The sequence below is a fragment of the Microtus ochrogaster genome, chromosome 16, assembly GCF_000317375.1.
Source record: "Microtus ochrogaster isolate Prairie Vole_2 chromosome 16, MicOch1.0, whole genome shotgun sequence".
In the NCBI taxonomy this organism is placed as follows: domain Eukaryota; kingdom Metazoa; phylum Chordata; class Mammalia; order Rodentia; family Cricetidae; genus Microtus; species Microtus ochrogaster.
In genome coordinates, this window is record NC_022018.1 from 18,721,087 (window position 1) to 18,738,332 (window position 17,246).

General features: G+C 44.2%; 1 protein-coding gene across 2 annotated transcripts in view; it reads left to right on the plus strand.

Moving 5' to 3' along the window:
* Zeb1 (zinc finger E-box binding homeobox 1) overlaps positions 1-11,133 on the plus strand; it is a 164,104-nt gene extending 152,971 nt beyond the window's left edge. For both annotated transcript variants that reach the window (XM_005354807.3, XM_013348993.2), the window contains 3 exons: positions 2,706-4,510; positions 6,671-6,851; positions 8,687-11,133. In XM_005354807.3, coding sequence (XP_005354864.1) covers positions 2,706-4,510; positions 6,671-6,851; positions 8,687-9,288 — 2,588 coding nt within the window. In that variant the 3' untranslated portion in view covers positions 9,289-11,133. The remainder of the gene's footprint in view (positions 1-2,705; positions 4,511-6,670; positions 6,852-8,686) is intronic.
* The last annotated feature ends 6,113 nt before the right edge of the window (positions 11,134-17,246 follow it).

Here is a 17,246-nt window from a genome sequence, read left to right on the forward strand (position 1 = left end):
TAATGGACAGACCCGTGTGCACTAATGGGCCGACCCGTGTGCACTAATGGACAGACCCGTGTGCACTAATGGGCGGACCCGTGTGCACTAATGGATGGACCTGTGTGCACTAATGGGCGGATCCGTGTGCACCAATGGGCAGACCCGTGTGCACCAATGGACAGACCCGTGTGCACTAATGGACAGACCCGTGTGCACTAATGGACAGATTGCTATGTTAGGAGCTGAGCTGTGCCCATAAGACTCTGATGTCTCTACTCAGTTAAGACAAAAGCACTCGTGCTCAGGTACAAACCTCCCCACAGAGTACTGGCATATTCATTCTGTGGGTTCAGTATTCTAGCCTGCAAACCCTCACGTAAGATGTGACCACCCCTCTCCTCAGCCCTTAAAACCCAGTCTGTAGCTCTACTTTAGTAGTGCCACTTCCTGACAGAGCTCCAGGCTGAACTGGCTGCAAACCATAACCACGGTAAACTGGGTCACGCTGTAAACATAAACAAAGATCTGATGCTAGAAGCCAGAGTTCCAACATAGTAACTTTGGTTTAGAATAATTATTCTGTGTACCATGATGAAACATAGGGTTCTGACACTAACTTAGGTCTCAAATAACCCCATAAGATAGATTCTGTTACATCCCAAATTTTCTGATAAAGACAGATAGGCTCATAATGCTTAACTAACTTCTCCAAGATTGCTTGGCTAGTTTGTGACACAGCTGAGCCCTGTCAGCAGCACCCCAGCTCTGAGCCCTGGCCTCCCCCACTCTAGTGTCACACATCTGTCTTCCTTCTCTTTAGTGGGGAGACACTGCTGTGACTCATTCAGGCTGTTATCAGGTCATTAGCAGTTGGACGGAGATGATCTCGAGCAGACCCTTGTCAAGCAGAGCGGCATTGGCACACACCCTTTATCTCATGGCCACTGTACACTGCCATCTGATAGCGTTCTCAGCGTTGAATCCTATTCCAAGCAGCCTGTTGGCAGAATTTTGATAAACTGAGGAGCATCCAGAGGTAGGATAGTAAGAGGGAAGGTTAAGAACCCTGTCCCGAGGAAGCTTGTGAAGGGTCCTGATTTCCTTAGCATACAGAAAGCTGAAGACAGCATATAGTGGATGAGAAGATCTGCTTGTTAAAGAGAAAAAAAAACAGCCTTGTGTGTGGTATCAGAAGGGAGAGCAAGAAAAGGCCTGAGCCTGAGAACCAGCAGCTGGCCCAGCCCTCAGGCTATCCCTTGGTAAAACTGCTTTTTAAGTGAAACACTGCAGTTTGTAGGAAGCATGCTGGAAGTTCTGTTGTGTATCTCATGACCTTCATAGCAGCCCAGCAAGAGTATGTCTATCTGCTCACATGCCAAAGCACCGAGGTTTGGAAAGATTAAGGAAGCGGTGTATAATGGAGCCAGAATCTGAACCCATTCTGTGGGAAACAGCCTGGCTGTGCTCCCCGGGACTCCTGCAAGAGCCTTGCCTTGCACTAAGCAGTTTAAGCAGAAACTGGTCAACTATGCAAACACACCCTATTGAAAGAGTTCTGGCTTCTTAGATCCCTTGAAATGCTAGTATCTGGTCCTTCAAATAAGCACATTGCTGAGAAGGCGGGTTCATGCTTCCTCGGCTTGTGGCCTTGACCCAGAGCACCGGCGGCAGCACCAACAGTGGCTGCAGTGGCAACAACAGTGGCTGCAGTGGCACTTAAAACTGACCTCTCAGTGCTCGCTACGACTCTGCTGTAACACTGGAGAGATCAGCACCATCGCATTTCCTAAGGAGCTGCAAGTCTCTCATGGTGTCCAAGTGTCCATGTGACCCATGCTCTGATAGACGGCTGGACAGCTAAGAGACTGTAACTAAGTTAAAAACACAGTTTTAAAATTAGGCTTGTGTGACAATATTGCCTTTATCTCAGTACTTCTCAAAATTTCCTCCTAAAGTGTATCTGATGGCCAAGGAGAAAGAATGCCTTGTGTCCGTGTCCTGGAGACTCTAGGTAGCATTTCAAGGGAGGCCTCCACCAGCAGGGGCTTCTCTAACTTCACGCTGTTTTTCCTGCCAATTCACACAAATGTTGGAGTTAACCAAAGTTAATGTGTCTGAACATAAACACAAAGTTTTACCATACCCACTAGCATGAAAAATGAAGCTGCTGTCGTGGGCCGCACTCCTCACAAGAGCCTGTTCTCTGGGTGTGGGGAGGAGTCAGTGGTTACAAATGCTTCTATTAAGGTTTCCTCCCCATAATGGGAAGGTTTTTCCAATGGAGCCACAAGGACGTGGGAATTTTTATCAATCAAGGACATGCATGCTTGTTAAGTCTGAAAGGAGATTACATTTATTTTTCTTTCCTCTAACATTAATTTCTTGTACAGATGCTTGAGTGGAGTTTTAACATTACACAGATTGATGAAATGGGATAAGGAAGTTACTCAACAGAGTAGACTGGTTCCTTTTGATATTTGAGCATTATTGAACGTTACAGAGCATGGCTGGAATGCCGTGCACATGTTAAGAAGGGTTCCCGCTTGGCTAGCACACTGTTCAGAGGAAGGTTCTATTTACATGTTTTCAACATTTCTGTAGGTTTTGAACTTGAAATAATGCTGTAAATAATGTTATGGGCACATAGAAGAGTCTTGCAATGTTTTACTGTAGGGCAGGGTGGGAATGTGATGACTCAGTAATGGGTCTGTTTTGTTGTTTAGGAGAGAAGCCATATGAATGCCCAAACTGCAAGAAACGGTTTTCTCACTCGGGTTCCTACAGCTCACACATAAGCAGTAAGAAGTGTATTAGCTTGATGCCTGTGAATGGGAGGCCCAGATCAGGACTCAAGACGTCACAGTGTTCCTCACCATCTCTTTCGGCATCACCAGGCAGTCCCACGCGCCCACAGATACGGCAGAAGATAGAGAATAAGCCCCTTCAAGAACCGCTTTCTGTAAACCAAATCAAAACTGAACCTGTGGATTATGAGTTCAAACCCATAGTGGTTGCTTCAGGAATCAACTGTTCAACCCCTTTACAAAATGGGGTTTTTAGCGGTGGTGGCCAATTGCAGGCAACCAGTTCTCCTCAGGGTGTGGTGCAAGCTGTTGTTCTGCCAACAGTTGGTTTGGTATCTCCCATAAGTATCAATTTAAGTGACATTCAGAATGTACTTAAAGTGGCAGTAGATGGTAACGTAATTCGTCAAGTTTTGGAGAATAATCAAGCCAGTCTTGCATCCAAAGAGCAAGAAGCAGTCAATGCTTCATCCATCCAACAGGGTGGTCATTCTGTTATTTCTGCCATCAGTCTTCCTTTAGTTGATCAAGATGGAACAACCAAAATTATCATCAACTATAGTCTTGAGCAGCCTAGCCAACTTCAGGTTGTTCCTCAGAATTTAAAGAAAGAAAACCCAGTCCCTACAAACAGCTGCAAAAGTGAGAAGTTCCCAGAAGACCTCACTGTGAAGGCAGAGAAGGACAAAAGCTGTGATGGGGCTGTAGATGCTAGCACTTGCCTTCTGTGTGACGATTGCCCAGGAGACCTCGATGCACTTCCAGAACTAAAGCACTATGACCCAGAACACCCTGCCCAGCCTCCAGCCCCCGCCCCAGAAGCCGAGAAGCCAGAGTCCTCTGCTTCGTCAGCCAGAGATGGCGATTTGTCTCCCAGTCAGCCACCTTTAAAGAACCTCCTGTCACTATTAAAAGCCTACTATGCTCTGAACGCGCAGCCAAGCGCAGAAGAGCTCTCAAAGATTGCCGATTCTGTGAACCTACCACTGGATGTTGTTAAAAAGTGGTTTGAAAAGATGCAAGCTGGACAGATTCCAGGGCAGTCTCCTGAACCTCCTTCCCCAGAAACAGGCACGGTAAACATCCCCGCAAAGGGTGATGAGCAGCCTCAACCTGCAGATGGAAGTGAGCCCCAGGAAGACAGCACAAGTGGACAGAGCCCCCTCAAGATGACTAGCTCCCCTGCTTTACCAGGAGGATCAGCCATTAATGGTTCCAGAAGTTGCACATCATCCCCATCCCCTCTGAACCTCTCCTCGGCCAGGAACCTGCAGGGTTACTCTTGCGTGGCAGACGGTGCCCAGGAGGAGCCTCAAGTAGAACCTCTTGATCTCTCACTACCAAAGCAACAGGGAGAGTTACTGGAAAGGTCGACTGTCAGTAGTGTTTACCAGAACAGTGTTTATTCTGTCCAGGAAGAACCCTTGAACTTGTCTTGTGCAAAAAAGGAGCCACAAAAGGACAACTGTGTTACAGACTCAGAACCAGTTGTAAATGTAATCCCACCAAGTGCCAACCCCATAAATATTGCTATTCCTACAGTCACTGCCCAGTTACCCACAATCGTGGCCATTGCTGACCAGAACAGTGTTCCCTGCTTGCGTGCACTCGCTACCAACAAGCAGACTATTCTGATTCCCCAGGTGGCTTATACGTACTCAACTACAGTCAGCCCTGCAATGCAGGAGCCACCCGTGAAGGTAATCCAGCCAAATGGAAACCAGGTTAGTAAAGGGCTAGCTAACTATTATAGTAAAGACATCTCCATCCACCGCAGTGTCAACCAGACTGCTCCAACTTTCATATTTAAAAGGAACTTAACCAATTTGCTTTCTTTGTGTGTCCGAATATGCCTTCCTTTGCTTACTAGTCTGAGGTGTGAAAGTGATTTCTCCTCTGAAAAATAGTGTAAAAACTTAAGCTGGAGACACACTTGACCTCAAAAGAATGAGAGAAAAGTTGTAATACTCATTAATTAAGTTTCTGGTTTTCTAGTTCAATTCTCAAATTGATAAGTTTTTACTTTGCTTATGATCATTAGTAAACAATCATGTTCCTGTCCACCATAAAACCCCAGGAAAGCCTCTCTAGTGAGTCGCATGCCAACACCTTTGTTAAGAGGCTTTGGTTAAGCAGAGGATGCTGGAAGCTTATTAGCTCACGCATCCGTGGGCTGTGAATTGACTGTTCAGTCACAGTCACTGGTGAGGTGTGGCTGTGGGCCTTGTGTGCATTCCTTCCCTTTAGATGGGTTTGCTTTGCTTGCTTTGGTTTGGTTTGGGGTAGAACTCTACTGTGTAGCTGTATGTTTCTCAAACTCTGTCCAGAATTTTCCCATGTCACCAGCCTTAATGTCACCACTTTTTCATCAGTGTTTATAATTGAATCAAATACCAGAGGCAGCTGTTTGATCTTTATTGCAATTACAGATGCAGTTACTTCCGCAACCTGCTCAGATGTGCCTTGCTGCCCTCAGTGTCCCTTCAATACTTCCACCTATGGGCTACCTATAACTAGCAACCCTTGAAAAAAACATGACCAATGACACTAGATTTCTGGTGTATAAAAAGCAGTGGAGAGAGAGAGAGAGAGAGAGAGAGAGAGAGAGAGAGAGAGAGAGAGAGTAAAATGTATACTACTGTATATACAGGTGTATCTACATGAGTGTGCATGTAGAGGCCAGAGATTAACAATGACAGTCTTTCTCAGTTACTCTTATTTTTTGAGACAGGGTCTCTCATTGAACCTGGAGTCTATTATTTTGTCTAGACAGGCAGGCAGTGCGTCTCCACTATCTACTTGTCTGCACACACTCACATACACCCAGTTACACGTGAGTGTCACACATGCCTGGCTTTTACTTGTGTGCTTGGATTCTGACCTCAAATCCTCTTCTCTACTTAGCCGTCTCACAGCCCTTTTTGAACCGTGTTGAATTTAAAGAAAGCAGAGCTTTTACTATCTCAAATGACCGTCTATGTCAGAGAGCTGTAAAGTGGAGCCACTTCTGCCCTGGAGGCTGCAGTGGCAGGCAAATCAGTGGGTTTAGAGGCAGAACTCTGGGAGGCTCTAGGAAAAATACCAAGCTCTTAGCTTACCTAAGTCTGCAACAGGCTCTGTAAGATTATTCCTTGAGGAAAGTGCCTTCCTCCTAAAATGGCTTCCATGAACTATCTAAGGGGCTGTCTTGTGCTTTGTTCCTTCTGTAAGAATTCTAAGGGTTCTTTTTGACAGGCAGCTACTCCTACTTAAAATTCACAGACCCTCTCACACTGCTCCTGCTCATTCCAGAGAAAGTGTGGACTAAAGCAAACCTGTCTTTGTCAGACCAAGGCAGCTTGTGCGAAGACCTCCCGAATGGAGGCACACTTTAAAGACATTTTCTAAACACTGTGTCTTAATATTTACTTAGTGAAGCCCAGAATTTTTAAGAAAAGTATGGCAAATGATGAAGTTGTAAATGAACGATGAATTAGAAAGCTCCATGATTAACCTTTCTGCAAAGCTACTGTGAAATCATAGCTTCCAGGACCGAGTGAATGTGGCTACCTTTTGATGCCCTCTCTGTTTGCCCCTGGGAGCCTACGTGCAGTGTCACTGCAGCGTCTCATTCCTGGGTCGGGGTTTGAGAAACAACCCCCTAACTTGAAGCTTCTCTCCCGTGCATTGTCCTTTATTTATTTATGGACAATGTGGGGCTTCACGTCCACCACTTCCACATGAAAGTCCGAGGGCAGCTTGTAGAAGGCAGTTCTCTCCTTCCCCAGTGGTCCCAGGGGTCCAGCTTGTCTCACTGACCTTGTCTCCTGTGTGTCTTTTAATTTGAAACTTAATCTTCTTTCTCTCTCTCTCTCTCTCTCTTTTTTTCATTTTTGCCCCCTTAGGATGAAAGGCAAGACACTAGCTCAGAAGGAGTCTCCACCGTGGAGGACCAGAACGACTCTGACTCTACGCCACCCAAAAAGAAGACTCGGAAGACAGAGAACGGGATGTATGCATGTGACCTGTGTGACAAGATATTTCAGAAGAGCAGCTCACTGTTGAGACACAAATATGAGCACACAGGTATGTCAGTGGACCCAAGCACAAGGTTCTAAAAGTGCCTGTGATCTGCTGCACAGAAAGAACACAGGAGCAACATATGACCTTCTCAGAATCTTACAGGAAGTAGTGTGTAAGCCACTCCTTCATTCCTACAGTATCACAGCATTCACTCTGTGTGTTCACAGTGTGGGGACAGTGGGCTGAGTGACAGGAAGCAGATGTGAGGAGCATCCTCTGTCCTGGCTCGGGGCTCAGCTCCAGCTCACCTGAGGTTTTAAAATGAAAGACCTTTGCTGTTTTAGATAAAACTGCTGCATAAGAGGCTGAACTTGATTATAAGATTCCCTTCAACTCTGAGATTCTGTAATTCTCCACAAAATACACAGCCCTAGGCTTATCGCGCACCTGACAAACATTGTCTCCCAGACAAACACGGCTCTACTCAGCTCTGTGATGCCTGTGAGCCGAGAATGCACCTTTTCATTGTTAGTGATTAAAAAAGATAAAAGGTAAAAATCAAAACCCAGCATCCTCCCTGATGTTTCACTCCTCCCATTCGCCCCCACTTGCCTGTTGCCCAAGGCTGCTTCTCTGCTCTGGCCCGTGATAACTTTCAGTCAAAGGTCAGCCAATCCCAAGATGCTTCACTAAAGAACTTTTACCAAAAACTGCCAACCTGGCCTTCCTGGTTCCCTCTCTCTAAAGCCACACTGGTCAATTTCAGCACAAGTGTCTCTGCAGACTGAGAAATCCAATCAGAAGTATATGTGCATTCCTGTGACCCAAGAACCCCCTCCATGGCTGACCTCCAGCTTGCATTGCTTTCAGAAAGCTCACATAATTCTGATAGTTTAGCACCAGACTCCTAGCTGATAAGAACTGCACAGCCAACCAGTTTCTCTCCAACAAGAAGCATCGCTGCATGATGGACTGGTTTAATCTCAAACTCTAATCCCCAGCCTCTATGCCCTGGCCCTTCTCAGCCATTTTAGCTGCAGTGGTCTCTCATGTCCTGTCAGCTGTATTGGCCCACTCCCTCTAGTTAGAAGAAACACAGACACGGTCTCGTTCTTTTTCCATCTGTATGTTGCGGGTGGCACACTGGCAGTTTTTGGAGTTAAAGGCAGCACCAGGTAGGGAACCTGGGCCTCAACAAGGCCTTTGAGCACAGCCCTCTGGCTGTTTTCACCGAGAGGATCAGAAAATCCCCTTCTTCTGTAAAAAGAGATAATATTAGCAAATACCAAAATTAAAATTACATCCTCTTTGTAGGAAGAGATATCAGAGTCATTTCTGCACTGTGGAGGCCTGACTTTCTGTGATGCTGGAGTTAATAACAGCCAGTCCCAGTGCCTCAGCGGTCGCTGCCTCTGCCTGCACCCACCCATCAGGAGCAAGATTGCCCTTCTTGGGGCCAAAGCAATCTTAGATATGATAATTTCCAAAGATTTTAGTACGTAAACTATATTTCTGTGAATTTGGTCATAAGTAAAGAGATATATGAGACATTAAAATACAATTGGAAACAGGGATTCCCTGCCTCCTGTGCCTACTGCCCATGGCTCACGAGAGCCTCACTCCTAAGCTGTCTGCCTTGGGGTCCTGATGCGCGTACGTTTGGCATTTCAGCCTTATGTACTTCACACTGAACTCATCCGCAAAGTACAGTGTGTATAGCCTTGAATTTTTCACATATAAAAGATAAACCATAGTATTATAAATACAGTTGGGGACCTGCTAGTTTCTTAAGCATGAAACTGTAACCGTCCACTTTCACCTAAATGTTTCTTAATGTCCACAAGCTCTTTATTCCTTATGCCACTGTTTTGTTTCATATCTGTGTTCTTACTTTGCAGGTAAAAGACCTCATGAGTGTGGAATCTGTAAAAAGGCGTTTAAACACAAACATCATCTGATTGAACACATGCGATTACACTCTGGAGAAAAGCCCTATCAATGTGACAAGTGTGGAAAGCGCTTCTCACACTCGGGCTCTTACTCTCAGCACATGAATCACCGCTACTCCTACTGCAAGAGAGAGGCCGAGGAAAGAGACAGCACGGAGCAGGAGCAGGAAGAGGCTGGGCCAGAAGTCCTGATGAATGAGCATGTGGGTGCGCGGGCATCTCCCTCACAGGCTGACTCGGATGAGAGAGAAAGTTTGACAAGGGAGGAGGATGAAGACAGTGAGAAGGAGGAAGACGAGGAGGAGGATAAAGAGATGGAAGAACTGCAGGAAGAAAAGGAATGTGAAAACCCACAGGGGGAGGAAGAGGAGGAGGAAGAGGAGGAGGAAGAGGAGGAGGAAGAGGAGGAGGTGAATGAAGTCGCGCGTGGGGTAGCAGCCGGGACTGATGCTGCGGTAGAGGACGGAGCTGCTCCGCAGGCAGGCAGCTTAGAGCAGAAGGCCGGTGAGGGCGGCGAGCAACTGTCGGAAGAGAAGACAAATGAGGCCTAGGAGTTCTAGAAGGAAGTTCTACTTGGTAATAAAATTTGCTCTATATTACCCACGCTTTTCATGGAAACACAGCCCCTGTGCTGTGGTTTCTGCTCACTACTGTGTAATGTCAGAACTGAGAAAAAAAAAATACAAAAAAAAAAAAATCCGGGTGTGCCTGAACCTCAGACCTAGTAATTTTTCATGCAGTTTTCAAAGTTAGGAACAAGTTTGTAACATGAAGCAAATTAGAAAACTTTAATGACTCAGAAAACAGAGGTTTCTTAGCAGGTTACAGGAAGCTGGATGGGCATCTGGCATGGCTATCAGTATTATCACTCTTACGTTGGTTCATTCTTAAGCTGTACAATGGGAGAAATTTTATAATTTTTTATTGGTAAACATATGCTAAATCCGCTTCAGTATTTTATTATGTTTTTTTAAAATGTGAGAACTTCTGCACTACAGAATTCCCTTCACAGAGCAGTAGAAAGCAGTTCCGTGCTGACTGCCTGTTACCAAGTCAGTCAGGAGGTAGGACCTCTGCGTTAGACGCCATGTTGTCATTTAACATGCATTGCTAGCCTTAAGGAAGCAGCCGAGAGAGGAACTGAAGTTTCTTACTCATGTGATTTTAAGTGGAGTTCAAAGGTTGTCGTTGAGTTCTGACTGCAGGGACGAACAGTGTTCATGTGGCAAGGACGGCAGAGTCGGCAGAATCAGTGTTCGTGATTGTGTTTGCGCACGTGGTAGTGACTATGAAGGATTTATAGGAAGCGTTGTGTCTCCTTTGGCCTTAAGCAAGACCTGTGTGCTGTAAGTGCCATTCTCAGTGTTCCAAGGCTCGAACTGCCTTCACCCAGTGTGTGGCCTACAATAACTAGCATTTGTTGATTTGTTTGATGTTTTAAAATTCCCAAATAAAACTCAAAACCACTGACTCTGTCAGAGAAACTGAAGCACTGGGACATTTCATAATTTGGTTCTCAGTATTCATTTTACGTTAATTGACTTTCAGAAATCTCTACAGAAACAAAAGGGAAATTCTCTAAACTACTTAATCCATGTACTTCGTGTCAGACATGGATAAGCCATTGGTATTTGGCTCACAACCGTTTCCAAATGTTAGTTATTACGGACCCAGTTGATGAACAACATTAGCTGATTTTTACCTATCAGTATTACTTTATTTCTTTTAGTTTATAGATCTGTGCAGCATTTTTGTACTGTACATCTTCAAGCCTGGCAGTATTAATACCCTTCTTACTGACACGTACCTTTAGTTTTAGAAAACTTTTATATTTATGTGTCTTATTTTTATATTTCTTTATTTATTACACAGTGTAGTGTATAATACTGTAGTTTGTATTAATACAATAATATATTTTAGTATGAAATTTTGGAAAGTTGATAAGATTTAAAGTAGAGATGCAATTGGTTCTCGTGCATTGCGATTTGATTTAACAGTATTCTGTTAACGTTTGTACTTGCCTTGGGCTGTAGAGCAGAGTTTAAATGGGAATGTATTAGTTTTACAACTACAATCAAGTCATTCTCCCTTTACCCAGTTTTTAATATGAAACTCTTACACTTTGAAACTCACTGTGTGACTCATAGCATGACGCTCTGCAGTTCTTCTGTTAAGAGTTAACCCAGCCATATCTCATTCCCTTAGCAAGCCAAATTAGAATTGCCTTCTGTAAACAGTGTTGGGAACAATGTTTAACATGTTGTGCCAATTTGTTCCTGTATCCATGTATGTAAGCTACCAATCCGACTCTTCCTTTAAGTTCCTTATTACACCATGGTCATTTTCTAGTTTTTTACCAGACTCCCCAGCTCACAATAAAATGCATCAACAAGCCTGACCCGCTGTCATTCTTTGGATCATTGTCGAGATTTTCTGGGGAAAATTGTCTATGAAAGGGCATCACATCAAACAGTGTGAGTCGTCTTCAGTGAGTTTGTGGACTAAGTAGTTTAGACTTTTCCCGTGGGGAAATGGCCCTGGGGAAGCCCTCTGCAGAGGTTACCTCTTCTTCTGAAACCCTCCACCCACGGCCCAGGGGGCCTCACCCTTAGGGTGCTGTGGGATGTCTGCGTTTCAATGTGTGTTGCTTGCATTCTGGTGCTGTTTGTGCCCTCTCTTCAGCTCCTATCCTGTCACTGATGTCCCTTCCCTCTGTCACGGTCACCCCTCACTTGCCCACCGCCAAGTAGACGTCTCTCCCTAGAGCAGACATCCATTGAATGAGCGCAGAAGCTGCGGTTTGAAGACCCTGGCTCCGCTCACTGTTGGTCTTCTAATCTGAGAATCCGTATGGTAAATGATTCCCACAATTTGCCAGTGGTCTTATTTGAGTTATTAGGCACTTCGCATAGGAGATGTAACAAATTACTGCCTTTTCAGCTGCTTTGTTATGCTGTGTGGAGAGCTTATTTCTAGGTGTATCTCTGGTGCTCAGTTTCATGGTACATGGTACAGGCTTTGGAAGTTGAGGGTGGGACTACCTCAAATTTGTTAGCCCCAATACTGAGAGTCACTTCCTGTGTCAGAGCTGCACATTCCTTAGTGCTCCCCATCTTCCTGTGCCAGGGTCCTACTTCCCCTATGTCTTTTGTCATCAGGCTGCCTGATTTCCTCCATCCCTAACACCAAACACCCCATAAACAAATGTACCCTAAAAGGGCATTGTAATACTAAGCTGCCATTCCTAGGGCCGTCAACTAGTTATGAAGGTAAAGCTTGGCGAGCCTGATGCCCCACCCATTAGCTAGTGGCCCAGGAGGAAATCATAGGCATGGTCAAGGGCAGTTCTTCCCACTGCTCCCCCACAGCGTGAAAAGCAGCAACCACGCCCCTCATACATCTGCTCGCTGCCTGAGCATGCAGGCCTGTCTGGATGGATTCTCCTGGCCACATAGAAACTTAGAGCCAGCCCTAGATGAGAGGAACAGACAGTGTCCTGGAGAGCAGTACACAGGATGTCAGAGTTGAAGGTAGAGACAGAGGGGTTTTCTCAGTCTTGATGCAAACTTAAAAGACGGCCTTGAGGGAAGTGCTGTGAAAGTAGTCAAGCTGACAGAGAAATATAATAGATTGCACCTAAGATCAATGGAAGCTATATTCGGACAATTCTGTATTAAATCTGTCTCTGGCAGAACATCAGATCTACAGAAGCACCTCTGCTCAGAAAAGAAAAATTCAGCCAGAACACATTTACCCCAACAATTCCTGGGCCATTTATGAAAAACAAATTATAGGGTATAATAGAACTCTCATATTTGAAGGTTCCTCTGAATACTCAGTGGGTAAAAAGCACTTGCCAACAATGCCTGATGACCTGACTTCCATCCCCAGAACCCACAGTGGAAGAAAAAAAAATAACTCTTAATGTTGTCCTCTGGCCACATGGATGCCATGCGTGCACGCACACACACACACACCATATAAATGTTTAAATTATAAATCAGTAATAGATACATTTTTAAGATCTCCCAAAGTATTACAAAGCCAAACATGTTGTTCCTGATAGAAAAAAATGGTTCTCAAATGATGGTGTCTTATGTCAAAACCTGAGACATGAGGTTAAAGTGATATATGCAGGAAAATGCACAGCACTAAATATTGGCAACAGGAAAGAAGAAGGACTCATCTAAATCCCCACCTCAAACCATGAAAGTGAAAGCGCAAACAAAGCAGGAGCAAAAACAATGACATAAAAAGCCATGTAAATCAAGTCAGCCTTTGCAAAAGATAGTTTTCTAGCCATACAGGTCAGGGAAGGCAGAAGAGACATAAATTGCCAATCTTAAAAAAGAAATGAGGCCATCTCAGACCCTACAGAGTAAGGTAAGGAAGTAATAACTCCATGTCTGTACGGCAGACAGCTTAGGTGAGAGACACATTTCTTAGAAGGTCCTAATTACTAGAACTCATTCATCAACCCAAATAGTAAAGAAATTAAATTGATAGCTAAAAAGCCTTCCTCAAAAGAAATTCAGCCCAGATGGTGCCACTGTTGAATTCTTTCATACATTTAAGAAACTTCTAATAATTCTGACAAGGCCACCTCCTTCCTCACTTGTATGGGAAGCTCAGATTAACCAGCAATGGCGTTTCAATACAAGAGCTACAGACTTAAGTCCTAAAAAACAAAAAGATGCAAAGGCCTAACTGGATATTAGAAAGTTACTTTAAACACCTTATCAAATGGAAAAATATATTGTGATTAAGTGGGATTTGCCCTAGAACTTCAAGATTCGTGGATCATCCAAAAGTCACGCAGTGTAACTCCCATTAGCTCCCATTAGCTCCGAGATGGAATCTGATTACCTTAGTAGGAGTAGGAGAAACAGTGAAAAAAATAACACCAAGTCAGAAGTTACAGCAGTATAGAAATAGGAATTGGCATCTTCAAAACCTTCACAAGTAAAACACTCAGTGTGGAAGACCCACCCCTTCTGAATGGGAGTGCTCCCTAACCTCAAGGCTGGCTACGTCCTTTACACGCAGACTGCAGCAACTTGTTGCTCACAGGCAGCTAATTGTCTTCACAGGATCTGGAAAGGAAAGACAAGAAGCCATGAGAACCCAGTCACATTCTTCTAGACAGTCCTAGATGTGGGAGTTTACACCTAGGCAACAATACTGTAAAAGCTAAAATACTTAGTGATGATTTAACAAAATACAAATAAAACCTGAGCACTGAAAATTCCAAAATACTTTTGAAATATATTAAAAATAAACAGAAAATGAAATACCGTGTTCGTGATTTAGAAGATGAAAGACTGTTAAGGAAAACAGTTTGTCCAGCTTGACTGTTGGTGTGATGCTGTTCTAAGAAGTGTGTTATAGTCAGCACATGTTGAAAGTTTGTGGAAGAACAAAATCATTTTGAAACAAATTTGGAGGGCTTGGAACTTGTAGTTTTATAACGCTACAGTCTTCAAAACAGTTGACTACGCATGAGACTAGCCACAGATGAAGAAAATAGAATGAGTAGCCAGTACCCACACACAGTGCTAACTGATTTTTTGTCAAAAGTGCCAAGACAGTGTAGTGTGAAATATTGTTCAAAATGCGATGCTGGGCCTGCTGGCTGGTATGTGGTCCATTCCTACAATCCCAGCACCCCGGAGGCTGAAGAAAGAGAAACAAGAGTTTTGAGGCCATCTTGAGCAACATAGCAACCCACTATTGTCAAAATAAATAAATTTTTTAAAAAGGCGATTCTGGCATTACGTCCTCAAGAAATGAATGTGCTCCGCAAACCAAGTCCAGAAACTGAAGAAAGGTGGTAATGAGCCTGATTGTAAGAGAATCCTGTGTGACCTTGAGTTAGAAAGATAATCCTAGATAAGAAAAACAAAGCAGAATAAAAGCATTGATGATAGGACTTTATCAAAATTCAAAGCTTTTGCCCTTAAATGATATTAAGAAAACTAAAAATCAGACTGGGATAAACTGTTTGCATAACATATATGTGTATACTGTATACCCATAAGACATCAAAGCATGTCCACACAGTAACCCACACATGAACGGTAGCAGAACTGTAGCTTAAAAAATGGGGGGTAAAACTGAGTCAACTGTTATTTACATACAATAAAATATTCAACCATGTGCAATGGACTGGAGGAACGTGTGCTAAATGAATGACATCACTGACAGAATCTACACTCTCTGTGACCCCATTATGACGTGTCCAAAAGCAAGGAAATCTGTACGAGAGAAGGATTTGCAACTGCCTCAGACTGGAAGCTGGGAAAGATGGTGATTGATCCTGTGGGTACAGGTTTCCGTGAGGAGTAACAAATGCTCTAGATTGTGGTAGTGTTGGGCAATTCTGTGCTAATCCATTTAACTACATTCCAAGTGGGTCACTGTGCTGCATGCACTGTATTAATAAAGCTGTTAAATGTGTGAGTGTGTGCACGGGTGAGTGTGTGTGCATGCGTGTGTGTGTGTGCACGCACTAAGTATAGAGGAGATAACACCATCTTTTAAATACCACTGTACACCAAACAAAATGACTAAACCTTTGGAGACTTAGCAACACCAAATGTTGACCAGGGTCTAAAGCAGCCAATATTGGCGTGTGTGTGGTGGGAATTTAAAATGCCATGACCCCTCTGGAAAATTGCCCAATCTAGTGAGTTCAACCTCACTTCTTGATATCCAGCCAAGAGAGAGGAAAACACAGGTCCTCCTGAAGGATTGTATGACAATACTCATAGCAGTCAGAACAGCCTTCCAGAGTTAGCCCAGTGTCCATCACCAGTGATGGAACAGACAGGTCAATAGGCTACTCTCAGTCAAATGTCCAGTGTGAATGAAGGCAAACAAGGATGCAAGGACTACACAAGGGTGATATGTTTTCCAAACCCATGAACTATTCAAGTTTGAACTGGGTGAGTCTTAGCATATGCAAATTACAATAGCTCAATAAAGCCAATCCTAAAGTAGGTTCTTACCTACGTTTTTCTTAGAGATCATAGACACAAGGGAAACCTAACCACCAGATAAAAAACATAGCCACTCCTGAGTGCGAGTCAGCATTGAATATTGTACCCCAACCAGTCTATTCTTATTGATTTGAAAGGAAACAAATCAATTATACTAAAATTAGTCCTTAGAATAAAACATTCTCAGCTTATTAGTGGCTTCCATAATGATTGTCTCATTTAGCAAGGCGCGTTTCAGTTTCCCTTTGAAATGCGTCATTGCCGAAAGCGCTAGGGGTGTAATGTTGTAGGGCTTGATTTGGGCTTAGACAGGCACTCTCCAGCAGCCGTTAGATGTGTCTAAGGAAACTAAAGATCAGCACTTAGTATTTTACCTGCAGGAACGAGTGCAGTCAGGATCAGCATTGGAGGATAGAGTGTGCTTGGGGGTGGCAGTGTCACAGAACCCTCATTTCCTCCATTAAGTAGGAACAGTCCAGAAGCAGACTTTGATTCTGAACACAGCAGGCCAGGGCTTTGCTGCACTGGGGGTGGTTGGGGTTGGGATTGGTTTTGGTCAGTAATACCGTTTCTGTCGTGAGATGAGTGGGATTTTCTTTCAGTCTTAGAAGGTGGGGAAAGAATGCAGTATCTCCAATGTAGGTATCTTCTAGGCTGACTACAAGCTACATTTTCTATCATCTGGCTATCCAGAAAATGCTGGCCTGTTGCTAAAAAACAGTCCCAGGCTTTGTTTGGCCAAGAAGAGCTCTGATCTGCACAGTGGGCAGGCAACTCCATCATATCTCCATGCCAGAGATGATGTGGAGACAATGGGCTATTATATTCAAGAAAGACCAGCATGGACAGGTGGCATGTATTTTGTTAGGGTATGTGCACATGAGGACGTCAGAGTTGTCCAGTTCCCCCTGGATCTAAACTTAGAAGCAGTGGGAGCCACCTGACATGGGTGCTAGGAACGAAACTCAGGCCCTCTGCAAGTAGTATATGCTCTTAAACACTGAACTGTCTCTCCAGCCCCTGGGACTTACTTGAGTTAACGTAGTTAGTTAGGCAAGCCCAGTAGAGCTTTGAGAAGCATGTTTCATCTCGTTGTGGATCAACCTGGAGAACTGCCAAGGGTGGAGACAGGAAGGGGACTCTCATGACATTATATCAGGAGTGACAGGTAGAAACGTACAAAACAGGCAGAGAGCACAGACTATTGGTCTCCAAAGTTCCCACGTGATCTTTAGGAAAAGCAAGACTGAAGTCAATCACAGGGAGCTGTGTGTGAGACTCTGCTTGAGGGCCAATACCCTGTGGTACCAGAAGGTTTCCAACTGAGGGAAAGATGGCATAATGGTGGCAGAGGAATCCCTAGTTTCCAGTAGAAAGGTTCAGCAAGAGGAATTCCATGTGCCAAAACCAAGTTTTCTACCTAAGTTCTTCATCTACCATCTACTCCGCACTAAGTGTGGTGGGAGCATCTTTTATAAGCTCCGTACTTCACAGCAACCTGTCTGAAATAG